Below are 20729 nucleotides of genomic sequence, written 5' to 3' on the forward strand. Positions count from 1 at the left end.
GATAATGTTGCCTAATAAAGTTCCAGCAGACTGAACTCTGAATTCTTTGGCAACTGGATGGATAGCAGCATTCTATTATGGTAACAAGGCAGGAAAAAGGCAAGAACAGACCTGAGGAGTTTTCAACAATATTAATACCAGAGTGTACAAGAGACAAATGATTCACATGTGAGTGCTCACCACATAGAGACACCTGACAATACCTGAGCGCTCTCTCTGCCACCTTCAGGATCCAGAAAGGATCCCTTCCCCTATGTGCAGAAAATGATGAGGTGGTATTGAGTAAGGACCTAGTCATGCCCAACTCCTGGCTACTGCAAAAATTAACCCAGTCCTGTCTAGAACCAAGAAAAAAGAAAAGAACTCTGACTTTAAAAAATGGTATTTTAATTTTTTCAGAAAAAAATTAGTTGTGTTTGGTTGTTTTTTTTAAATTTTTAATTTTTTTTTAATGTGAAGAATTAAATAAAAATGTTGGGAAAAAACCCTAGTGGTTTTGCTACAGATACACAGGTTTTGCCTTCTCACAAAGGTGGTGGTTATATGAGAGACTGAATCAGTTATGTAAGTCAGACGTCTGTCAATCCAGAAACCTAGCTGTGGAAATCTATATGGTCTGTTACAGTGACTTTGAGAAAGCTCTCCAATTGCCTGTGTTCTGGAAGAAAGTAAAGTCATGAATCGAAAATCCAAGTGATTATGTACCCTCAAAAGTTAGCTGTTCTGCTCCTATATTTTAAGTTATTTTCACTTAGCAGAACAAAATCTGTAATTATTTGGAATCAATTTTTCCTCTGATGGCAATTCATTATCTCTTTTAGCACATTATAAGATGGATGAGCACTCTCAAAGCAGTTTTAGATGAGTTAAGAAGTCATCTTTTTTCATTAGAAAATTGTAGCCAGACACCTGTGTTACAACTTTAAACTTGTTACTCTTGGCCATCCACCTGAAAGAAAACAATTTATGGCCTAGTGCCATTTTTTAAAAAAACCTATATTTATCACCATGCAATAAATCAGCAATATCAGCAATATATATACATAAAATTTACTCTCAAGAAGAGCAAACATTTAACCCAGTTGCTCACAATTAGACAAGAACCTATATGATAAGGATTGTAGGCAAGTAAACTTGCATGACAAGGAATTATGCAACTAGTATGTTTCCCACTACACAGTGAGTACAGACCCTGTTACTTCAGAATAAAAATTTCTTTTCAGTAAGATGTCAAGCTGGCCTCTCACTATTTAATGAAGCACAGCATGTGCCTGGTGCTTCACTCCTTTTCTCTCTTCCCCATTAGCACGGCTCAGTGTAATTTCCACTTAACACAGATTTCTTTTATGATTATTAATCAATTAAAATATAGACCGTGTTCTTACAACTTGCAGCGCTACTGAGGATAAAACTGGCTGTGGTTAACTATGGTAAGATGGTACTTAGATGACCTTTTCTTACATCTTTGATTTCCATTAAGCACATGTTCATTTAAGATGGCTGGGTCAGTGGAGGTCTCTGGTACAAGGTGCTCCTGATGGCTGAACTAAAGGCCCTGCTCAGGCAGGGAAAGTACAGGAAACAGAGGGAGCCAAAGCAGGATGCTGGGAGCTTGCAGCAAGGTGCAGGACAGCCAGCCAGAGCAGAGCTTGCTACCACTCAACCACTGGGGCAAACAACAGCACGACCTTCCTTGTTTTACTTACGTTTCTCCTGCACATAGAGATAGCCTTCCATTGTCCATTGGCTTGGTGGTCTGTAATCTTGGTTGGCTGATTTCATTCTCTGCATGAGTCTCTCCACTTCCTGCCTAGTGCTTTCAAAGTTATTCCGAGTCTAATACCCAGAAAAGAAACAAAACGCCACATTATCTCATGCAAGTACTAAAATAACAACAAACAACTAATTAGAAATAATGCCAAGGAGACTGTATTGGAGACCAACCAAAGTATTTGCCAGAGACATAAAAGGGGGCAAAAGGAAAAAAAAAACTGCAATAAAGACTAATACTCTTCACTGCTAGAAGCCTGGGAATAACATAGTAATGAAGAATTCAACTTAGGCACACTAATGTAAAGAAAACATAGCTGAGAATCGCACCATTCCTCTTTCTGCAGGTCACTAACCTCAGACAGGAGGTAATTTCATATCTTTAAGTATGCTTACACAGTATTTTGCAGACAGATACAGGCTTTCTCTCTGTACACTCTGGGATTCTCAGACAGATATTTGGGTAAACTGCTAACAGCTTAGCCCTAAACCTGAAGTAGTAAGACACACTGACTCACTTTAAGTTCAGTGAAGAAAACACTACTTTGGGTTAAAGCCAGGTTAATGAGTCCAGACAGCTGCAGTTTCTACACACATGGAAGAGACAAATTGTCTGTGTATCTACAGCTGCAGTGATACTACAGGTGCTGCTGCTTAGAACAGTCAACAAGAACATGAACAAGTTTTGACTTGGCAAACACCACAGTTCAATACAAAAAAAAACAAAACGGGAGGTAAGAAACATTCACAAGTGGCAGAACTATGCCAAAAGCATGGAAGAAGTGTGTCTGTCCTAAATATCGTGTGTGTAACCAGGCATGTAACAAAGCAAATAATTACGATATTAAGGTGAGTTGTTTCCATATTTTCTTATATCTATATGCATATAAATGGCTACTTGTTCCTAGTGAACTCAGTGAGGCTAGGGTTTCCCTCCATGCACCTACTATGGGATAACAGAAGAGAATTATTGAGAGATGCCAGAGTCTTGATTGATTAAATATCAGATACTGAACACTCTGCTCCTATAGGTCAAAGAAAAGAATAAAGATTTTTGTAATGTTTCTACAGAGTCATCTATAGACTCAAATTCTCAGTAGTCAGAAACATACTCTCAGGACTTTATACACCAGTGAATACTTCCCCTTTTCATGGGCCATTTGTGTAGTTAGTTGCACAATAGTATAAGAGTATACAAGCTCAATCTTGGTTTTGAAGACAAACATTATTATTAGAGAGGGAGGTAAAATTCTAATCTGAACGTTTCAGATTATGTCCTACAGAAGTATCAGTTCAGACCAAATTTAAGAGAGGTCATTTTGAGACCTTCAAGAAGCACACGCCATTGAAAGAATGTCCCCATTTTGAGAGCTTGTCTCCATCTATTAAAGTGTTTAATTGCTACTTTTAAGCAGCCAGGTCTTTGAATCAAATCACAGAAACCAAAACCAAATAGACACACCAAGTACACCACCAGCCAGCTGAGACAGCTAAAGTGACAACAGGTCATGTTAGAACAAGGTAACTTGTTAAGAGCTGCTGGTCTGCTACTACACTTCTACAGCTGTTACTGCTCCTGTTCTAACCTGTAGAATATTTTTAAGAACAGAAACAGCAGCTCAGGTAAACTATTCTTCAAGACCTGAACATAGAATGCAATGGAGAGGAGTACTTTTGACAGCTACAGACAGGCTGAATGCACTTCTTCCTGTTCTCAGTTTGCCTTTACCTGTATAAATTATTTCACTTCAATCTGATTTTGGGTGATACTCTCAATGACAAGTACATAGAGAACCCAGCTGGCTGTGTGAAGCTGTGGATCTAGATTTGGAGCCAGAAACTATACTGCTGTGTAACAGGAGTGAGTGATGTTCTGATCCCGACTCTATCTTCATGTATATGTTTTCTGATATATAATTAAAAAATGTTTATAATACATTGATCCTTCTGCCTAACTTCGTATCTCTCTTTACCTCTGTAATCTATTTACATCTTCAAGTTGTGCTGATATAATAGTTAGAAAACATTAAATCTAACTATCTCTTAATTAACACTGAAATTGGAAAAAGTCCTTTAATAATTTTGCTTCTGTAGAGATATGTGTAGAGGAAACGTATGATTACTTACAGTGTCAGTTTTGGTCTGTGCTGTGAGCTCATGTTCCTCTCAGAACTTGCCATATTAAAGTAAGTAAATCTCTGGACTGAAACACACTTTTCACTCTTTTAGTGAAACTGCTGTGCAACAACACTGACCCCTTGTGTCTTTATCTGAAAGCGTCTTAGTAGCAAACAATGTGGAAAACACAAAATTGGAAAGGACAAGCGGCTGGGATGCTCTGCAGAGACCACTGGCATTTTCACCCAAAATGAAAAGGTTAATAATCTAGGAAGTTCAGCCTTATTTCCTCAAGCAGTATTTAAATATATTTATTTAATATATTTATAGTATATATAGTATATATATAGTATTTATATATATGAACAAGAGATACAAAAGGGAAGATGGAGCTACAAAAATTTGTGGTATGTGTCTTTTTTTGAAAGAATGAAGTGGACTTAACTTTAAAAAAAAAAATGTTCTGGACTTTGATGCTACTTGTCAGGAAATATGTGGGGCTTGTCCAGTACTGACATGTTGAAGTACACTTTTTGCCTTAAAAGCAGAGCATTTAAGCTTTGCTTAAAAGCAAAGAGTGTACTTACTTATTTGTAAGTATATTTTGTACCTACTTATTTGTATATCCTTGGAAGTGTAATATCTGAATTACACAGTGAAACAAGTATACACTTGTATAAAGCAGTTATGATGAGTGGAAAAGTATGTTGATTAAATACATTTTAGTTATCTCTGATAGCTATGAATTTTTTTGGGCAGTTTGTGCCCAAAATGGGATCTTGTATGGCTCTGACTACCAAATCCAGACCAGTTTACAGGAAAAGATTAATCTGCTCAGTTGAGTGTAACTCTCTACACAAAAAAGAGATTTTCTCTTCTGGTGAAAACTAATGCTCATGAGGGCTGCTCACCATGGAGGAGGATCCCACCTATTCTCCAATGGTATAGAGAACAGCCAGAGAATGGTTTCCCAAGATTGCTTTATATACAGTGGAAAGTTAGCAGACAGCAGGACAAACTGTATCATTCTATACAAGCTGGAGCATTTTTGGCACTTCCACTTAGTTCAGAAGACAGGCCTCATTCTCAAGAAAGCTTTATACAAGTTTAAATCTATCTGGACCACTGTGTTTCCTAATAGAAACTTGGCTGCTGTCCTGTTTTTATTGTTCTTGCTCTCAAAGTTTTGGTCTGGAAATCACAAATTTACTATCCAAAGTCATTTGTTGTCAGGAATCTTAATTACATTAACCTTATAGAAATAATTTTAGCTATCTGTATATGAATTTGATTTCAGCTTACTAAAACATTGCAAGATTAAGAATTTCAATAAAGTGCTATAAGTCTACTTTAATATCCTAAACTGCAATTAGCAAATTAAAAAGTTAAATTATGTAAATACAAATCATCCTTACATTTTGCAAATTGAACTGCAGTTGCTGCTTGTATGGTGCAAACTCCTGAGCCAGTTCATATCCTTCATGGTAAAATGTAAATAATCCTTGAAGAAAGGCCAAGAGCTGAAAAGGTAAAATTGAGAAGCATTATACATTTTTTACTCCTGGAACACTCTATGCTTTTACATGCAAAAGCAAAGTTTTGCTGAGAAGGAATCCATGATGAGACCTTAAGAAAGAGAAATGCTACACATGCTTTTGTGTCATGAAGTTGCAATTTCCATAATAATTTAATTCACTATCTTAGCAATTTTATCCAGTATTTCAGCTGGAGTCTTTGCTGGTGTGCATTTTCCAAGTTTAAAATTTCAGAGTTCAAGTGTTTTTTCTTTAAAATATTCTCTCACTTTCTTCACAGTAATTGCTTGGTCTCCAGCCTATTTTCCACAAATGAGACTCTAGAAAATATGTTTTGGATAGGTTAGTACAACACAAGAAACCCAGACTATTTCTTCCTCCTCTGAGCAAAATGCAAACTCTATCTGGTATGTCTGTGATTAACTCCAACAGAACCACCATACTCTGCATATATCCAGCTGAAAAATTCTTCTAAAGTTTGCTTTAAAAAAAAGTTCAAGTAGTAGAAGGTGCCACTAGATTTTAGCTCTTGAATTAATGCATTCCTGCCATCTCTTAGTTTTAAAAGCCTTCTAACTTATTCTGCTTTAAATTTTAAAAGCATTTTGACATTGCTATAAGTCACCCTACCTGCTGATAGATAACAAGCATTTAATTTCTTAACATGGACTGCTTTCTTGGTCTATATAATTTAGCTTATGAAAAAAACCTAAAGAAAACAGCAAAAAAAAATTAATTTGGATTTACAATAACAAAAGTTTTAACAATAAAAAAGATTTGCATTAGTATATTACACAATTATTATCTGGGCTAACTAACTGTCTTCTGACTCAGTAAAGAACCACAGGTATTCCAGAGCATAATTCTTTTCCCTTTTTCAGAATTCTCTCTCAGGATGGAATGAATGATCCAATGGAAACATTTATCTCTCTTTATTGACTACTGAAGTAGTCTAGACTCAGGCAACAAAAATGCCATCGTTCATATTTAAAGCGCTTGCTTTGTGTTATCAGTACCATAGATTACTGTAAGTGGAATAGCATAAAGATGTACTTTTTACTGTGCTTATATTTTCTTTAAATTTACTCTCAGCCCTACTTGAAGAATTGTAGCAAAATTGTTCTGCCTCCTCTCTGCCATTACTCTCTATGAGACTACTGAGAGCCCGTTGACCTGCCTGCTCTTTTCCTGCATTAGTAGGTTAAAGCAGTTGGAGGTGAACAGACCATCCGTGCAGGCACAAATACAAGGTATGGCTGGGAGAAGGACTCTGCCTTTGGTTTCTGCTGGTATTGCAGGAGCAGATGAAAGCCTGACCTCAGGCAGAGATGGTGCAAGGACATGGCTGCCCAGTAAGCCAGCCATGGAGCCTGAAGAACTGAGAAGACCTTTGGACACAAAAAGCAAGTTTTTGTGGGGGCCTCTACAGTGGATGTGAATTCCTGAACCATATTCCACCATCAAACAATGAAGGCAATGCAATCTCAAGTAAAGGGCTCCACATCTTGTGTAAATCAATCTCACCTTAACATGATTCATCTGTCCAGCCGAAATTATTACCTCAGCTAAGGACTGGACCCTGAAATTATTATTATTAAACTGATTATTCAAGTGTTTCTGAGGAAGGTCCAAGGACAATAGTTTATATTAAAAACCTCCAATTGTGCAAGCAGATAGAAAGAGCTCTGTAATTTTCTGTAATTCTAGATTTAAATTCTAATTGTGTCATTCTGGAAATAACTACTTAAAGAAAAAGAAAGAAAATTAACCTTCTTTTTTATGAATAAAATACAAAATACGCAAATTATAACTAAAGCTCTGCTTTGGCTCCTGTTATGTGAAGCTTGTTCTCACACTCTATATTCAGCTACTCATCAGTGTCCCCAATTACAACTCCTTCAGATGTCACAGCACAACTACTCCTGTGCTTACTTTGACTTAGTCCTGTCAAAAGAATGGACTAAGAATGGACTAATGGATTAACACAGCCTGCAAGCAGGAGCCTGCTGCTAAACAAACGCCTAGTGAAGGAGTAACCTTTGCAAAACTGCAGCCAAATCACTACACTGACGCACACCAAAATTACAATAAAGAAACTTTGTGGAACAAAGTTTCAGTATGTCAGCTTATGCCTGACTTTTAGAGATCAGTTTAAAGCACATTTCAGGAGAATAAACTGTACAAATTTCAGCTTCAATACTTGAAGGAAAACATTTTATATCATTTTGCAGAGTACACTGAGAAATACCAAGGAAAATATTTAACACAAGATGGCAGCAAAACTGAATTTATCTGAAAGCAAAATTACAACAGCATCAGAAAAAAAAAAAAAAAAAATCCTACCCAAAAAAACCAACCCAAAACCCTGACAAAAATCTGAATTAATTTTAGTTAAAGTACTTCTCAGGTATTCTGGCAGTTGTGCATTGCAGAGGATCTGGCCTTGAGGCTTTCCTGGTTAAACACTCTCTGAGCACTCAGAAAAATAAGAAAAAAAGACAAGTATTATGCAAGTCCTAGATCAGCGTTTTTAAGCTCTGTGCTGATATGTGACACTGAGGATGATATTCACTTCAATGTACATGTCACTAGCAGGGAAAAGCAGGAGCGCAGAATATGCCCTGTGCCCAATGGGCGTGTGCTGCTTCGGCATCTTCAGAATCACCTCCATTAGAACAAGTACAGACATAGCATTGTATGGAAGAGATTTAAAAGCCAAGGTCTTTTGCCATAGGCTTATACTTACAGTGGGGTTTTCTTTTTCCTGGCATTAGAATTAGCACTGCTAAAGGTACGCTCGTATCTTTAAAGAAATTAATATTAAATAGAACAAAAACTATTAAAAACAAGAATAGAAAATCAGTCCCTTTTCCTTTGAAAGAAAATTTTCAGAATGTATTTTGAGGTGGTATTCACACATAAAGAGGTAGTTTATTTCATCAAACATCACAAACAATGTCTGATGTTTTCATATCAATAATTTTTCATTTTACTAAATGTCTTATTGTTATCTCATTCTGAGTACCTGATCATTCACATCAGTAAAGACTGATGTCTGAACTCCACAATACAAAGCTACACATCACACCAGAGCCATGAGGATTTCAACACAGAACCCGAAACAAAATCCCACTACTTCTTGAGACTCTATTTATTTTTATGTAGAGCTGTTGACCTCAAGACTGCCTGGTCGTTTCATTCTCACAGGAAGAAGATTGTACTTAGGTTTTGGATAGGGGAGGAATTTAACCTTTGGCCCGCAGCACATCAGCCAGAAGTCCCTGTCTCCCTGTTTTCATTTTATTTATAAGATAGCATTTATCCTTCAGATTAAAGTGAACATAGTTAATAATGCAGAAAATGCAAGAAAGGGAAATTCAAATTTAACGCCCACTGTGAAGTCTCATGGAAATGCATGCAATTTCAGGCAGTGTTTTTCACTTGGCTGTTCTTTTTTCCTTCTCTTTAAATAAACATTTAACTGACCACCCCTCACATTTCAAATAGTTTACTGCTTATGAACTTTGTGCCCTGATTTCCACAGGACAAGGAAGTCCTGGCATCAGCAAAGGATAAAGGAGAACTTTAGGAAGGTGTCTGCATTGTTTTACAAGCACAACATCCTCAGAAAGCACTGTTGGCTTGGACTAGCTTCTTCGGGATCACAAGAGAAAAGCTAGCAAGACAGATGATTGTCACTTAATTTGCTTTATTGTTTATCCAGATGTAAATTTGAACACTAATTAGTCCTTCAGAAAAAGTTTAAATTCATTATCTATATGAAAACCTAAGGTTTTTTTTTTCTTGGAAAAAATCAAGATCTAGGAGGAATATGCCAGTTACTCACACTAGTACATATTAGCAACCACTTTGATCAAGATGCAGAGAACCAAGAGAAACCCAGGGGCTGAGAAGGAGCTGCAAAACTCTACTCTAAATATTATAATCTTCTATTCACTGTATGAGTCATTAGCATCTGTACCTTAAAATCTTTCCCAAGTCTCCTCCAGGAGAGAACACACTACACTTTTACACTCCCACTGTCCCAGCTGTAACCCACCTGGCAATTTTTGCTAGGTCACTTCTCCCACTCTGGTTCTCAGACTGTCTTTATCCTTTGGCATATAAAAATTAAAGGTCTTGAAAGGATGTTCAACAGATCATTTGCTTTTCATGTTCTATTCTGACATCACAAACTTATCCTTCTTTTGCATGGGCACCACAGTTTCCTCCTTCATTGTACTAACAGATTTATTTTGTTAAACTTTCCTTCAGCGAGTCCATTAGCAAGACGTCAGAACTGAGAATTATTCAAAGATGTGACACTGTGCTGATAAATCAGAGGCACAGGCAGCACATACACTAGAATGTCCCACCACCATCAGAGTTCCTGAGGAGGAATGTCCATATGGACACACCACCAGGCATCTTCTGCCATACGCACATTCATAGAGCACACAGAGGAAAATTAATAATATGACAATTCTTTTGATACCTGATTTTAAAGTGTTAGGCTTTGTCCTTATCTAGACCTTACATCTAGGAACACATGTTCGTACTTCCAACATCACATACATAAACATGAATTTTAGAAAGCCTATTTTGAAGTCTTCGGGTTTTTTTGGTTTGTTTAGCTTGGTTTTGTTTTTAATCTCATGGTATTGCTGATTTGTATTTTAATTTACTTTTTCACATAAGGCATATTTTGCCTTATGGGTTTTAGCAAATGCTCTTATTTCACCATGTTGTATGTAACAGACTACAAACAAAAATTAAGAGCTTTGAAGATGCAAAATTTTATAACTGATGTTATAATTGAATCTCCATCTATAGCCAGATTGATTATAAATAAATTCACACCCAAAGTCAGAAGACATTACCTGCAAGGCCTATCATTACCCAGTCACCAGAGTATATCCTGTACCTTTGCCTGCACAATCAAGTATGCCATACTGGGCTGGAATGCCTACTGATCTGAGACAGTATGGAAACAGATACACTTAAAAGTAAAGGTTACCTATTTTAACTATTGTGCAGTTGCACAATATTTTCCAATCTACAAGGTCTTTTCAATACAGAAAGTTTCTATTACATTAAAGGAGCATAAAGTCTTCTACACTAGGGTCAGAGCTAGGTCAAAATTGCTAGATTTTTCCAGGATGTGAGAGTTTTGCAGAAGGAGACAGAGACACACACTCTGGATTAATCTGTGACAGGTAGAAAAATGTTCTTATTTAGGAATCCAAGCAAAGTTTTAGTCTCTAAGATTTGGCAGCTGTATGCCATAAAGATAGGATTTCTGAAAGTACTCCTTGCTGAATCCAGGTTCATTAGCTTGCATCAATGTCAAACATTCAGTATACAACACACTCTCATCTCATGGAAAGAAGGCATCTGAGAAGGTCTCCTTGGTGACACAGGGTGTTAGAGATGTAATTCAACCTATTTCACAGTCAAGAGTGCTGCTTCAGTAGTTACAAGGAAGGTGGGAGATGGTGTGGAGGGAAAGTTACACTTGTCGTGTTCCTCTCTGACAAGCAGCGCTCTGCTGTGCTCAGTGTGCTTAATGGGAAGGGACACAGGGCACTGAAGTTCTCTGTCAGGGGCTAGAGGTACTGACTGCATCAGGGAACTGGCAAGCCAGGCCTGTCTGTATGACATGAACGGTAGCAACACTGCTACCAGGCCTCAGAAATATGCCAGCATGTCATGAAACTGCTTTTGGAACTGACCAACACAGTAGAGAGTTAGGAGTGGGGGATGGAAACACAGTCCAGAAGGAAATCCCAGACTTAAATATGAACACTGGAACACAATTTTATCTTACTCTTTAATGGCATGTCAACATATGCATTCCTTTATGTGCAAAGTAAACTAAAGGCAAATTACTCCAGCAACAAAAAGATAAACTTACCTATCCTACAGAAAAATTGATTTTTCACTTTACTTCATGTGTAACTCAGAACAATGCCTGTGTATACTGCCTACCCAGAATATTTAAATTAAAAAACTGGCTCAAAATTTAAGCCATTAAATCATGGTATTAGGAAACATCGATTATGTGCTGCACAGACACAACATTACATGATGTCCCATTAAAATGTTACACACACTTCAAGTCATCAGACATTTCACTTCACAGTAGATACTAAACTCTTACATAATCCTTCAATAAACATGGAAAGTGCCCAAGCCAAGATCTTAATGTCTGTCTATATACAAAGAACCTGCATTCAAAACTGAAAAAGGGAGCAAAAAAACTGGTATTTTAAATTCAATTTTCAGCTTTAAATGCACGCATTCTAAAAAAAATAAATCATAAAACTTACAGGTTCTACAAATTCAAATTTCTTTTTCTCTTGTACTTCTTGGATTTTAAAAACATATTCTAATGATGCTTCATAGAAGTTCTGATGTTCTCTGTCAATCTGTGTATCTGCCTAAAAGACAAAATTAAATATGGATAACATTAGTTTAGTCTTGTTACTGCTTTAAAAACAGGTTATGTCATTAACAAACAGATCTTCCATAAAATTATTTTGTAAGTTTCATGAAGTTCAGTTTTCTGTCTGAAAATTAGAATACCTACTTAAAAAAGCTAAATGCACATTTAAGAAGCTAACATTACACATTTCAGCCTATGCCTTTTACTTGCTCTTTTTTGGTTTCTTTCTTTTTGCTCTTTAATATTCCAGTTTTTAGGAGAGCCTGGAGGGAAAGAAAGGTGGCAGCAGGTACTTGCTATATGTAAGTTTAGAAAAGGAAATAGAAATGAGCACTGTAGGAATCAAGGACAGACAAAAAGACAATTATTTCTATTGAAATATTTATGTATCATATGAACTGAAATTGTATCTATTTCTCAGATTCAAATACCTTCACAAAAACACAATTTCTTTCTTAAATAGGCTGTCTTTAACAATGACATCTTGCAACTTATTATTTTATAGTATGAGTCATACTTTCTTGGAATGTAAACATATTTAAATCCCTAACCTCATAAATCAAATATATTTCAAGTTTTCATTTCCAAGTGACAGAACTACAAGGCTATACTTGTCAGAAATGCCTGACTAATACCACCCAACATGGAGAACCAGTATCAGAACAGTGTCTTCTGCCTAAACAGCTAAAGAATTAACTCTTATCAGCTGATAAAGAGTAATAGGCTTTTATCCTCAATTTAAACAAGCCACAGGAGAGGGAACTAACAGACAAGTAGTGTAGCACGTAGATAATGTTTAAAGAAGACATGCAAATTCCATTTTAATTCATTCTTCCTCACAACAAATCATTTTCTAATGCAAATCCCTTTTGGGCTGTATCAGTTAGACTTTGCTCTTTGGTCAAAATACTACAGCAGATTAACAACATGAATAAGATCATCTCTTTTTGATATTTGTTAGTTAAAATACAAAAGGATACTTGTGCATGTTCTCTAGTTTAATTTGGGAATTAAAATTAACAAATGCAGGGAAATTGGGAAAGCTTGATGTTGTCTTCCCGTGACAACAAACTATAAACCAGCAAACACATCATAAAAGAGATTTAGTACTTTTAACAGTAAAAAAGCAAAAAGTCAGTGTTTTCCTTCAGGCAGGATTTGGCCATCAATAGTACCATATATAATTAAGATTGCTTCTCTACTCAAGGACAAGCTACTATTGTGATTTGGCGGTACAGGCTTTTAACAGTATTGATCCACCTCCCTAGCCCAGTGTTCTAACGCTGCTTCAACACATCGGCCTCAAGGATGTGTTTCAAATCATTCAGTACCAGCATTTCCTTCCTATGTCTATTAAAAAAAAAATCAGTAAACTAATAATATGAAGCTGAGAACAAGCTCTCAAAATTCCAATAATGAATCACTCTATCTCAAAATAACTCTGACATTTGCCATTCATATAGTGTGTTTTCATATAGTCTGTTAATAGCTTTATTTCACAATAATAATCTATCACAAAGACAGTGCTACATAACTGAACAGAAGCAGTTGCCACCACTTTGGGATGTGACTCAGCAACGCCTTGCTCACACAAATGCCATCAATAAGCACTTGAAACAGATCTCAGCTCTCTCATTTAATTGTACGTAAATAATGAAACATAGTTTTAGAAATTGTCTCTTTTCGTCTTTACCTCAGAAAAAGTATTTAAACACTTAACTAAATCCATCCCTACTCTGAACAGCATTTAAGCAGGTTGCAGTTCTAATGATACAACAACCAAGTGCCATCTCAAATATGGTTTAGGGCCATAATCACCACCAGTGAAAAGGACTAAATCAGAATTCCCCAAACATATATTCTGTAGAAGCTTATGAATTTGTGTTAAAATCAAAGGATTCAGATTTGTAAGAATTGCATCAAAAGTGATCTTAAAGTTTCAAAAGCTAAAAGTATTTTCATGTTTTTCTGTGACTTCAAAGTGCATGTAAAAAATAAAGAGATCTGATGGATATGACTTTGAGTCTCTACCTGTGTGACATATAGTTATAGTGAGTAATATTTTCATTGATGTAAGCTGTCATCTCAATATATATACCAGAACTTCACATAAGCTTGGAGTCTGATTCTGGAACAGAATTCAGAGAAATAAAATCAGAAGTTCATTAGATTTCTCACATCACTCAATTCTGCCCATTTTCTTCTCTGTTGTAGGCTTCCATAGGCAGTGAAAAGATGCTACTATGAAGTTGCTTTTTGACGCTAAAGGAAAAAAGCCAGTCACCAGAGTAAACAGCATCAGCAGTCTTGAAGGCTCTTAAAATATCCAACATATTTCAGTTAGGTGAATATATGCAAACTACTCTCTACAGAATATGTTTCAACCATCAGACTTCAGATACCTAATTAAGATGGTCTCAATTGCATTCAAGTGAGATATGCAGAAGAACCCAACAGAGTACAAGATCTTTGCCCACTGCAGTACTCTTTAACCCACATAATGTGATGACGTATCAAGAAACCTCCTCAATTCAAGAAAACAGTATTTTTCCTATGTAGCAGTCAAAAAAGTGTATTTCCACCTCCCTGAATACATGACGTTGGCTTGAGGCATGGACTTCCCATCTCCTGCCCTGGGCACCAAAGCCCCAGCTGAGCTGCCAGCACTGCTTGGTTCTTTGCTTGTGCCCTGCTCTGCTGTGGGCTTCTCCAACAAACTCCATGCCGGACATATGGGCTATAAATGGGGCTCACCCAAACCACTGGGATGCAAATAAACAGTTGTCTTGGATTTCAGGTCAGGAATGGACCTTGGCCTCATTTACTTCCAATATAGACACTAGCCAAAAGCCTCCCAGGTTAACAATTTTGGTACTGATCTGTTATTGTACCTTCTCTTACAGTGGGTCTATGTTGCTCACTCAGCACACCTACAGTGGTACAAAACTGGGGAAGACAGAAATGCCAAGCTGTGCCCTTTATCCTTTACAAGGGAGGCATCTAGAAATCAGAAAACCTCAGCCTCAGTAACAAGATTTTTAAATCCAGATATGTCACTTAAGGACACACTGGAAAAAATTATTCTGGTTTTCCATTAGTTTATAGATGTGAGCCAAATCCACTGTTATTCTACCATAGTTTACTAGATTCACAGTTGTTGCTTTGCACTTCAGCTGCTGCTTTTAGACTGTAATTATTCTCATGTCTCAAGAGTAAAATATTTTATTTATTTTATTTAGCTTCTATTCTAGAACAAATTAGTGTTTAAGTTCACTTTTCCCCAATTTGGTAAGAATTTCTTTTTTTTTTAAGCTGGGGCTTAGCCTCTAACAGAACTGCTTCTTCATCAATACATAAGATATTTGGGAAAAGTGAAAGCCACAACATACAAGTGGAACAATAAACCAATCCTACATAACTAAATTCTTATCTAGACTGATTATTATATAGACAGCAACAGCAATTCAGCCATACAGACATTATTAGAAATTTTTAATTTCTAAACCTTATTTTATTTGAATTACAATATTATTGGTAAACTTGAAAAAATAAATCCAACGACATATGATTGAGTGATGGCCACACCTTTGGTGAAAATTCCATCTGCAAACTAATTCCCATGATTTAAGATTCACCATGACAACAGCAGTCCCATCAAAATGATTTTTAACCACTTTTGGCACAATTCCCAAAGTGTCATTGATATCATATTGCTGGGTTTATTGTAATTTGCTTCAAAGACAAGTTATATTAATTTCTATCAGCATACTAAAAAGCCCTGGAATCCTCCTGTTAAACCAGAAGTCTTCATGTTTTGATTTTTTTTTTTTTTTTAACAGAAAACAATTAGCCATACAGACGCTTCAAAGCTGAAGTTACAGATACAATTTCAGGGAAATTTCAGGAGCCACAATCTCAGAATAAGATGAAAAAGAGGAAAAAAAAAGCAGAATAGAGCATCTTTAAAGTGATCCCAGTCCAGTCTTCTGGTTTAGAATTTATGTGAAATAGAAGTGCAATTTCATCAGTTAATAGATTAACTAGCAAAGCCAAAAGCAATTAATTAATTGGCTTTCCAGTATTCCACATACAGCTTATAAAATGCACACTTTTATTATACTAATACAATTCCATTGTTGCTAGAAATAAACATTAGCTGTACTTGAAATACATAAAGTTGCAAACATAGAATATTGCTTTGTTCAAATATTTAACTCCTATTTGGCTCGTATTCATCCCAGTCAAGAGTTTATAGCCACAACAAGCATGACCAGAAACCATCACAATTTCATATTAAATAAAATGCAGCATGTCTGTATTTTAAGAGAACCAGTTTGTTATCAAGATTTCTATGCAAATGTGAAATTAGGTAAGAGTGTATTCAGTTCTTACATCTTGCAAATGAGATTCTTTCTTCTTGGCTGACAAATTTAAGTGCTTCTCTAAGATGGAGTAGTATTTCTCACTTTCCTTGTCAAACTTCTTCTTCCCATCCTGAAAAACAAAGCATTCCCAAGTGAAATATTTGACTAAATATCACAGCTAACTTAAATTCAAAGAAATAACAGGTGCCAAGATATGCTTCACTATTAAACCACTTTTGTTGGTTCCAGTATTTTTAGGGTTGAATTCTTAAGTGGAACTAAAGATAGTAGGAGAACCGCTTCAATTATTAAAAGCAATAGTAAGCAGGATTTTTTCCATAAACTACAAACCCATACAACAGACTCGCATAGTTTTCCATAGTAAATATACATGAAATTTTATGTAAGTGATATCTTTTTAAGCAGACACTTAATACAAAATAATCTTCCCCAAGTATTTTAAGTCCACTTTTTTTAAGTCTACCTAACTGCCACACTGTTTTTACAAAAAAAAAAAAAAAACCAAAAAAAAAAAACAAACCCAACAAACAAGCAAAAAAACCAACCAAAATCACAAAAAACCCCAAACAAACAAACAACAAAAAACTCCAAACACCTCACCCCCACACAACAAGCAAAAAACCCCAAAAAAACCCCTCACTGTGGAGGACATAGATGAGTACAGAATATGTGATAAAGACATAGTTCTATTCTGTGCATTTAAGACTAATACACTTATTTTCCACCCACTCTCCTAAAATACGAGGATGATGGAAAAGCATATGTGTGGTTGCAAAATGAAATTGGTCCAAAAGTCTGTTTCCAATAATATTTCTATGTGTCTGAATATTTAAGCTTGTCTCATTTAAAAGTTATCCTGCCTTTTTCCTTTCCCACTCCTCTTTGTTTTTCCCATCATGTGCAGCCAATCCTCACATTTCTACCGTAAAATTATTTTGATACATAATACAAAAGAAAGCTACTACTTTGAGTAAATTAAGAAACATCTTACTTTCTGCAAACAAATTCAGAATTCATACTTCAAATCTTTTAAAACCTGCTGTTCTGAAATTTAAATCTGAAATTTAAGAAAAAGATAGGTTTCTCAAAAGCTTTTCCGTCCTTCAAGGAGTGTCAAATTTCAAGAAATAGGAGAACTGATTGAAGTTGATATCCCATCAGAGTATTATTAATGATAAATCTATAACTTTTAATTAAAATTATTTATTCCCTAAATAAAGACAACTTTCTGCCAGTGATTTTTATAATCTTAGTTAAGTCCTAATGATTAATAATTTGAATATTTTGAGAAAACAAAAAAAAAAAAAGCTTCAAGACAAACAGTCCTACTTACACATGTGCAAAAGCTATTAATGATAGAAAAACTAATTACTGGACATCATGCAGTAACATCAGGTCATTTTAAGAACTGTAGTGATTCTCTCCCTGACCTCTTTCTCTCTAGAAATTTTTTTATACAAAAACAAATAACTGGCTTGCACTGTAGCACCACCCTGTTTTCCTTAGTCATATCATGGGAAAATCAGGTCAGTCAGAGAAATAAGAAATAGGAGGAAGATTTTAATGACAAGAATTAAAACTTATCAACCAGCTGCAACAACAAACCACTTAATGATTAGTTCCAGTGACTAAAGCTTACAACAGTAATTATACTGGATTGTAAAACACATCATATACTTTCTATCCTGCAAAAAGTTCAAATATATTTAGTATGAAAAATATGCACAATTTAATATTCTCACTACTTCACAACAAAGATATCTTCAAAAGACACCAGAAGGAAAAAAAGGCACTTGACCCAACAAAAGATTAAATAACACTACGAGTAACTACTAATGCCTTCTATATTTAATTACAGATAGGTGGATACCAGGACAAAAAGGCAAAAAAGGACAAATAAAAGTTTGTATTTTGTTTAGCAAGTGAAAAGAAGCTATAAGAATTATCTTCCAGAATCTTTCCCAAACACATTCTTAAAAGAGAGAAGGCAGAAGACCAGAGTTGTGGCAAATAAGTCAAGAAATCAACTTCTATGGGACTGAAATCATAGGTCAGTTCCACAGCCACAGTTTTATTGGAGAATACTCAAGTGCCAGGTCTTCATGATGAAGCAAGAGCAACCTGTATATCAACAGCATGATCAAAGGTGCTGTGTATCTCAACAGCACCTTTGGTCACAAACAGAAATTCAGTTCAGTTGATCACTGACTGAAAGGTGCAGTTAGTTACATACTGTCTTTTCTTCTGAGATAATGATGCTACGTGCTGGACTAGAAATATGAATCAGATCATTTTAAAATCCAAGTGACAAAGGTGTCAAAGTCATCAGCTTCAGGAAATACTCAAGTTAAGGGCAAACTTGATGCAATGAAAAATGTGAAGGAAATTACTTTTTAGGTGGTTTTTTTCCCCATGTAATTGTAAAGTGGGAAAGGAGTCTGCCTGATTGCAGTATTTAAGCCTTTGGTCACAAGCTACCGGACCACCTACCTCAGAAGGTAACATGACACAGCCTTTGACAATGAGGCCTGGGTGCTGATGCTGCACATTTGGACTTGATATTGTCTTTTCCTCTGCTGTCTCAGATGTCAGATCAAAGGAAGGAGCCAAGGAGCCATGGGAAAAGCTCCTACAGGATTACCGATTTCAGACTGGGAACACCCAGCCCAGCCAGCTCTTCCATCTTTTCTTCCTTCCCAAACTGATCTATGGTATGAACCGTAGGTATTCGTTTTGACTTGTGAACTATTTGTCTCAGAACCAAGGTGATCGATAGCCAAAGTCTGGCTAGCCACTTGAGCTCATGTTGACACTAACATAACATTTACTAACAAGAGCTGGAAAAAAGTCTGAAGTCTCAGCTGCCCGGTAAGAATCAAAGGAAAAGGTGTGACAACAGGAATTCACCATCTGAAATACCTGCATACAGTGCATCAAATACATGTCAATGCCAAGAAGAGGACTATTGATACACCAAATGTGGGTCCCATTGCTTTTATTTTCTGCTATGATCTATACCAAAACCTGTGAATTACATATCACATCCTCTCTTTATACGTATAAAAGGAAAACAAAAAAATTAAATGATCACATGTAAACAGATTAGCCCCTCCAAGCCTGCCAAGAACAAGAAAAAAACAAGTTCAAATAAACTAATTTTGCTTTTAAGACATATTGTATCTCATGAGAAGCTTCATAAAGATATCCATGGCACCATCCATAAGGAAACAAGGAATTTGAAGGCTCTCATGGTCTTCTACCAGCTCTCATCCAGACTGCACCTCTACACTGCCACAGATCTGCTCAGCCTCCACAGTTTTTATACCAGTTATGTTCAAGAGAAAACTACAAATTGGAGCTTGTCTGTCACCAGGACAACTTCTGGCCCAAGTGCAGTGTTTCCAGAGACAGCACATCTAATCAACTTCTTCCTCCTTTTCCATATTTTAACTTAACAAGACCTTCTTCCTTCAAAGGTAGAAGCTGACAAAGTAAAAAGACTAAGAGAAGTAAAACGCAAATAAAGATCTCTTGGCAATTTGGACTGCATTAGTGCCTTTACCTGGCGATACTCCTGAGAATAAGTTTGCAGCAGGACAGTGTTTCTGGCATTGCTCTGATTACTCAGACATGTTTCTGGGAAAAGTATAAAAAATACTGGCCCCAACAGGTGAGTGAGTTTCCTTTGCTTGGAAGGTCCTCCACAGTGCCAGTAAAACCCACATATCTGGATGTATTGAAGCCTCTGAAATCTGTTTACTTAATACAAATTAATAAAAAAGAAGATACACTCAGAAGCAGGTGATTCATGCTCTGGATGAGAATAAACAGTTTATGCCAAAATAGCTCTAGTCTCACACACTCAGTCGGTGACTCACAGCACACAGGCGCATCCTAAGTGGAGTCACAGACTCAGCTTATTCCTGCTTTAGCCTGCTCTTCTGCAGCCCTCAAAACACTTGACACACAGCCACTGCCCAAATGAATTATCTGAATCTTGGTCCCAGCAATCTGCACCCATAAGACCAAGAAATCTACTTTGCCACATACTAGGAGATTTTCAAAGAAAGTTTCCATGCAAAAACATCTCCTCAAAGTTTAGGAGACAGATGATTGCTTTTGCCTAGATTCCACATTGGATCAAACCCCAAGGAGAAGAGATGGTTGGATAAGAAAGCTTGTGCTGTACTGTTACCAGAACAGACTGCACCAGCCATTACACAAAGCTTAAGGCATGTGGCCATAAGGAAGATGCTAATTCCTGACCTCTGTACTGTCTCTTACTCCCTTCAGACTCCAGCTTGCTTTCATCCTTGCACATCTTTCCTGCAGTAAACTTCATCCTTTCTTTTGCCCTGGAAAAGTATTAACCATTTGTTTCAAAATATCAGCTAGAACATATGATAAAAACTCCCACCCAAAATCCATGTGAGATAACTGGGAGGGTGCAAAAAAAAAAAAAATCTAAGCACAGAA

At 36.4% G+C, this 20729-nt stretch overlaps 1 protein-coding gene across 1 annotated transcript in view; it reads right to left on the bottom strand.

Annotated features, from left to right (window-relative positions):
• The window catches only part of ARHGAP42 (Rho GTPase activating protein 42), a 143074-nt gene that overhangs the window by 32996 nt on the left and 89349 nt on the right, over positions 1 to 20729 (bottom strand). Inside the window, exons 5-8 of the mRNA XM_041487372.1 lie at positions 16261 to 16362; positions 11753 to 11863; positions 5304 to 5408; positions 1707 to 1836 (exon numbers count right to left, since the gene is read on the bottom strand). Of these exons, the coding sequence (XP_041343306.1) occupies positions 1707 to 1836; positions 5304 to 5408; positions 11753 to 11863; positions 16261 to 16362 (448 nt within the window). The remainder of the gene's footprint in view (positions 1 to 1706; positions 1837 to 5303; positions 5409 to 11752; positions 11864 to 16260; positions 16363 to 20729) is intronic.

Source organism: Pyrgilauda ruficollis, unplaced genomic scaffold, assembly GCF_017590135.1.
Source record: "Pyrgilauda ruficollis isolate IOZ18807 unplaced genomic scaffold, ASM1759013v1 scaffold8, whole genome shotgun sequence".
Classification (NCBI taxonomy): domain Eukaryota; kingdom Metazoa; phylum Chordata; class Aves; order Passeriformes; family Passeridae; genus Pyrgilauda; species Pyrgilauda ruficollis.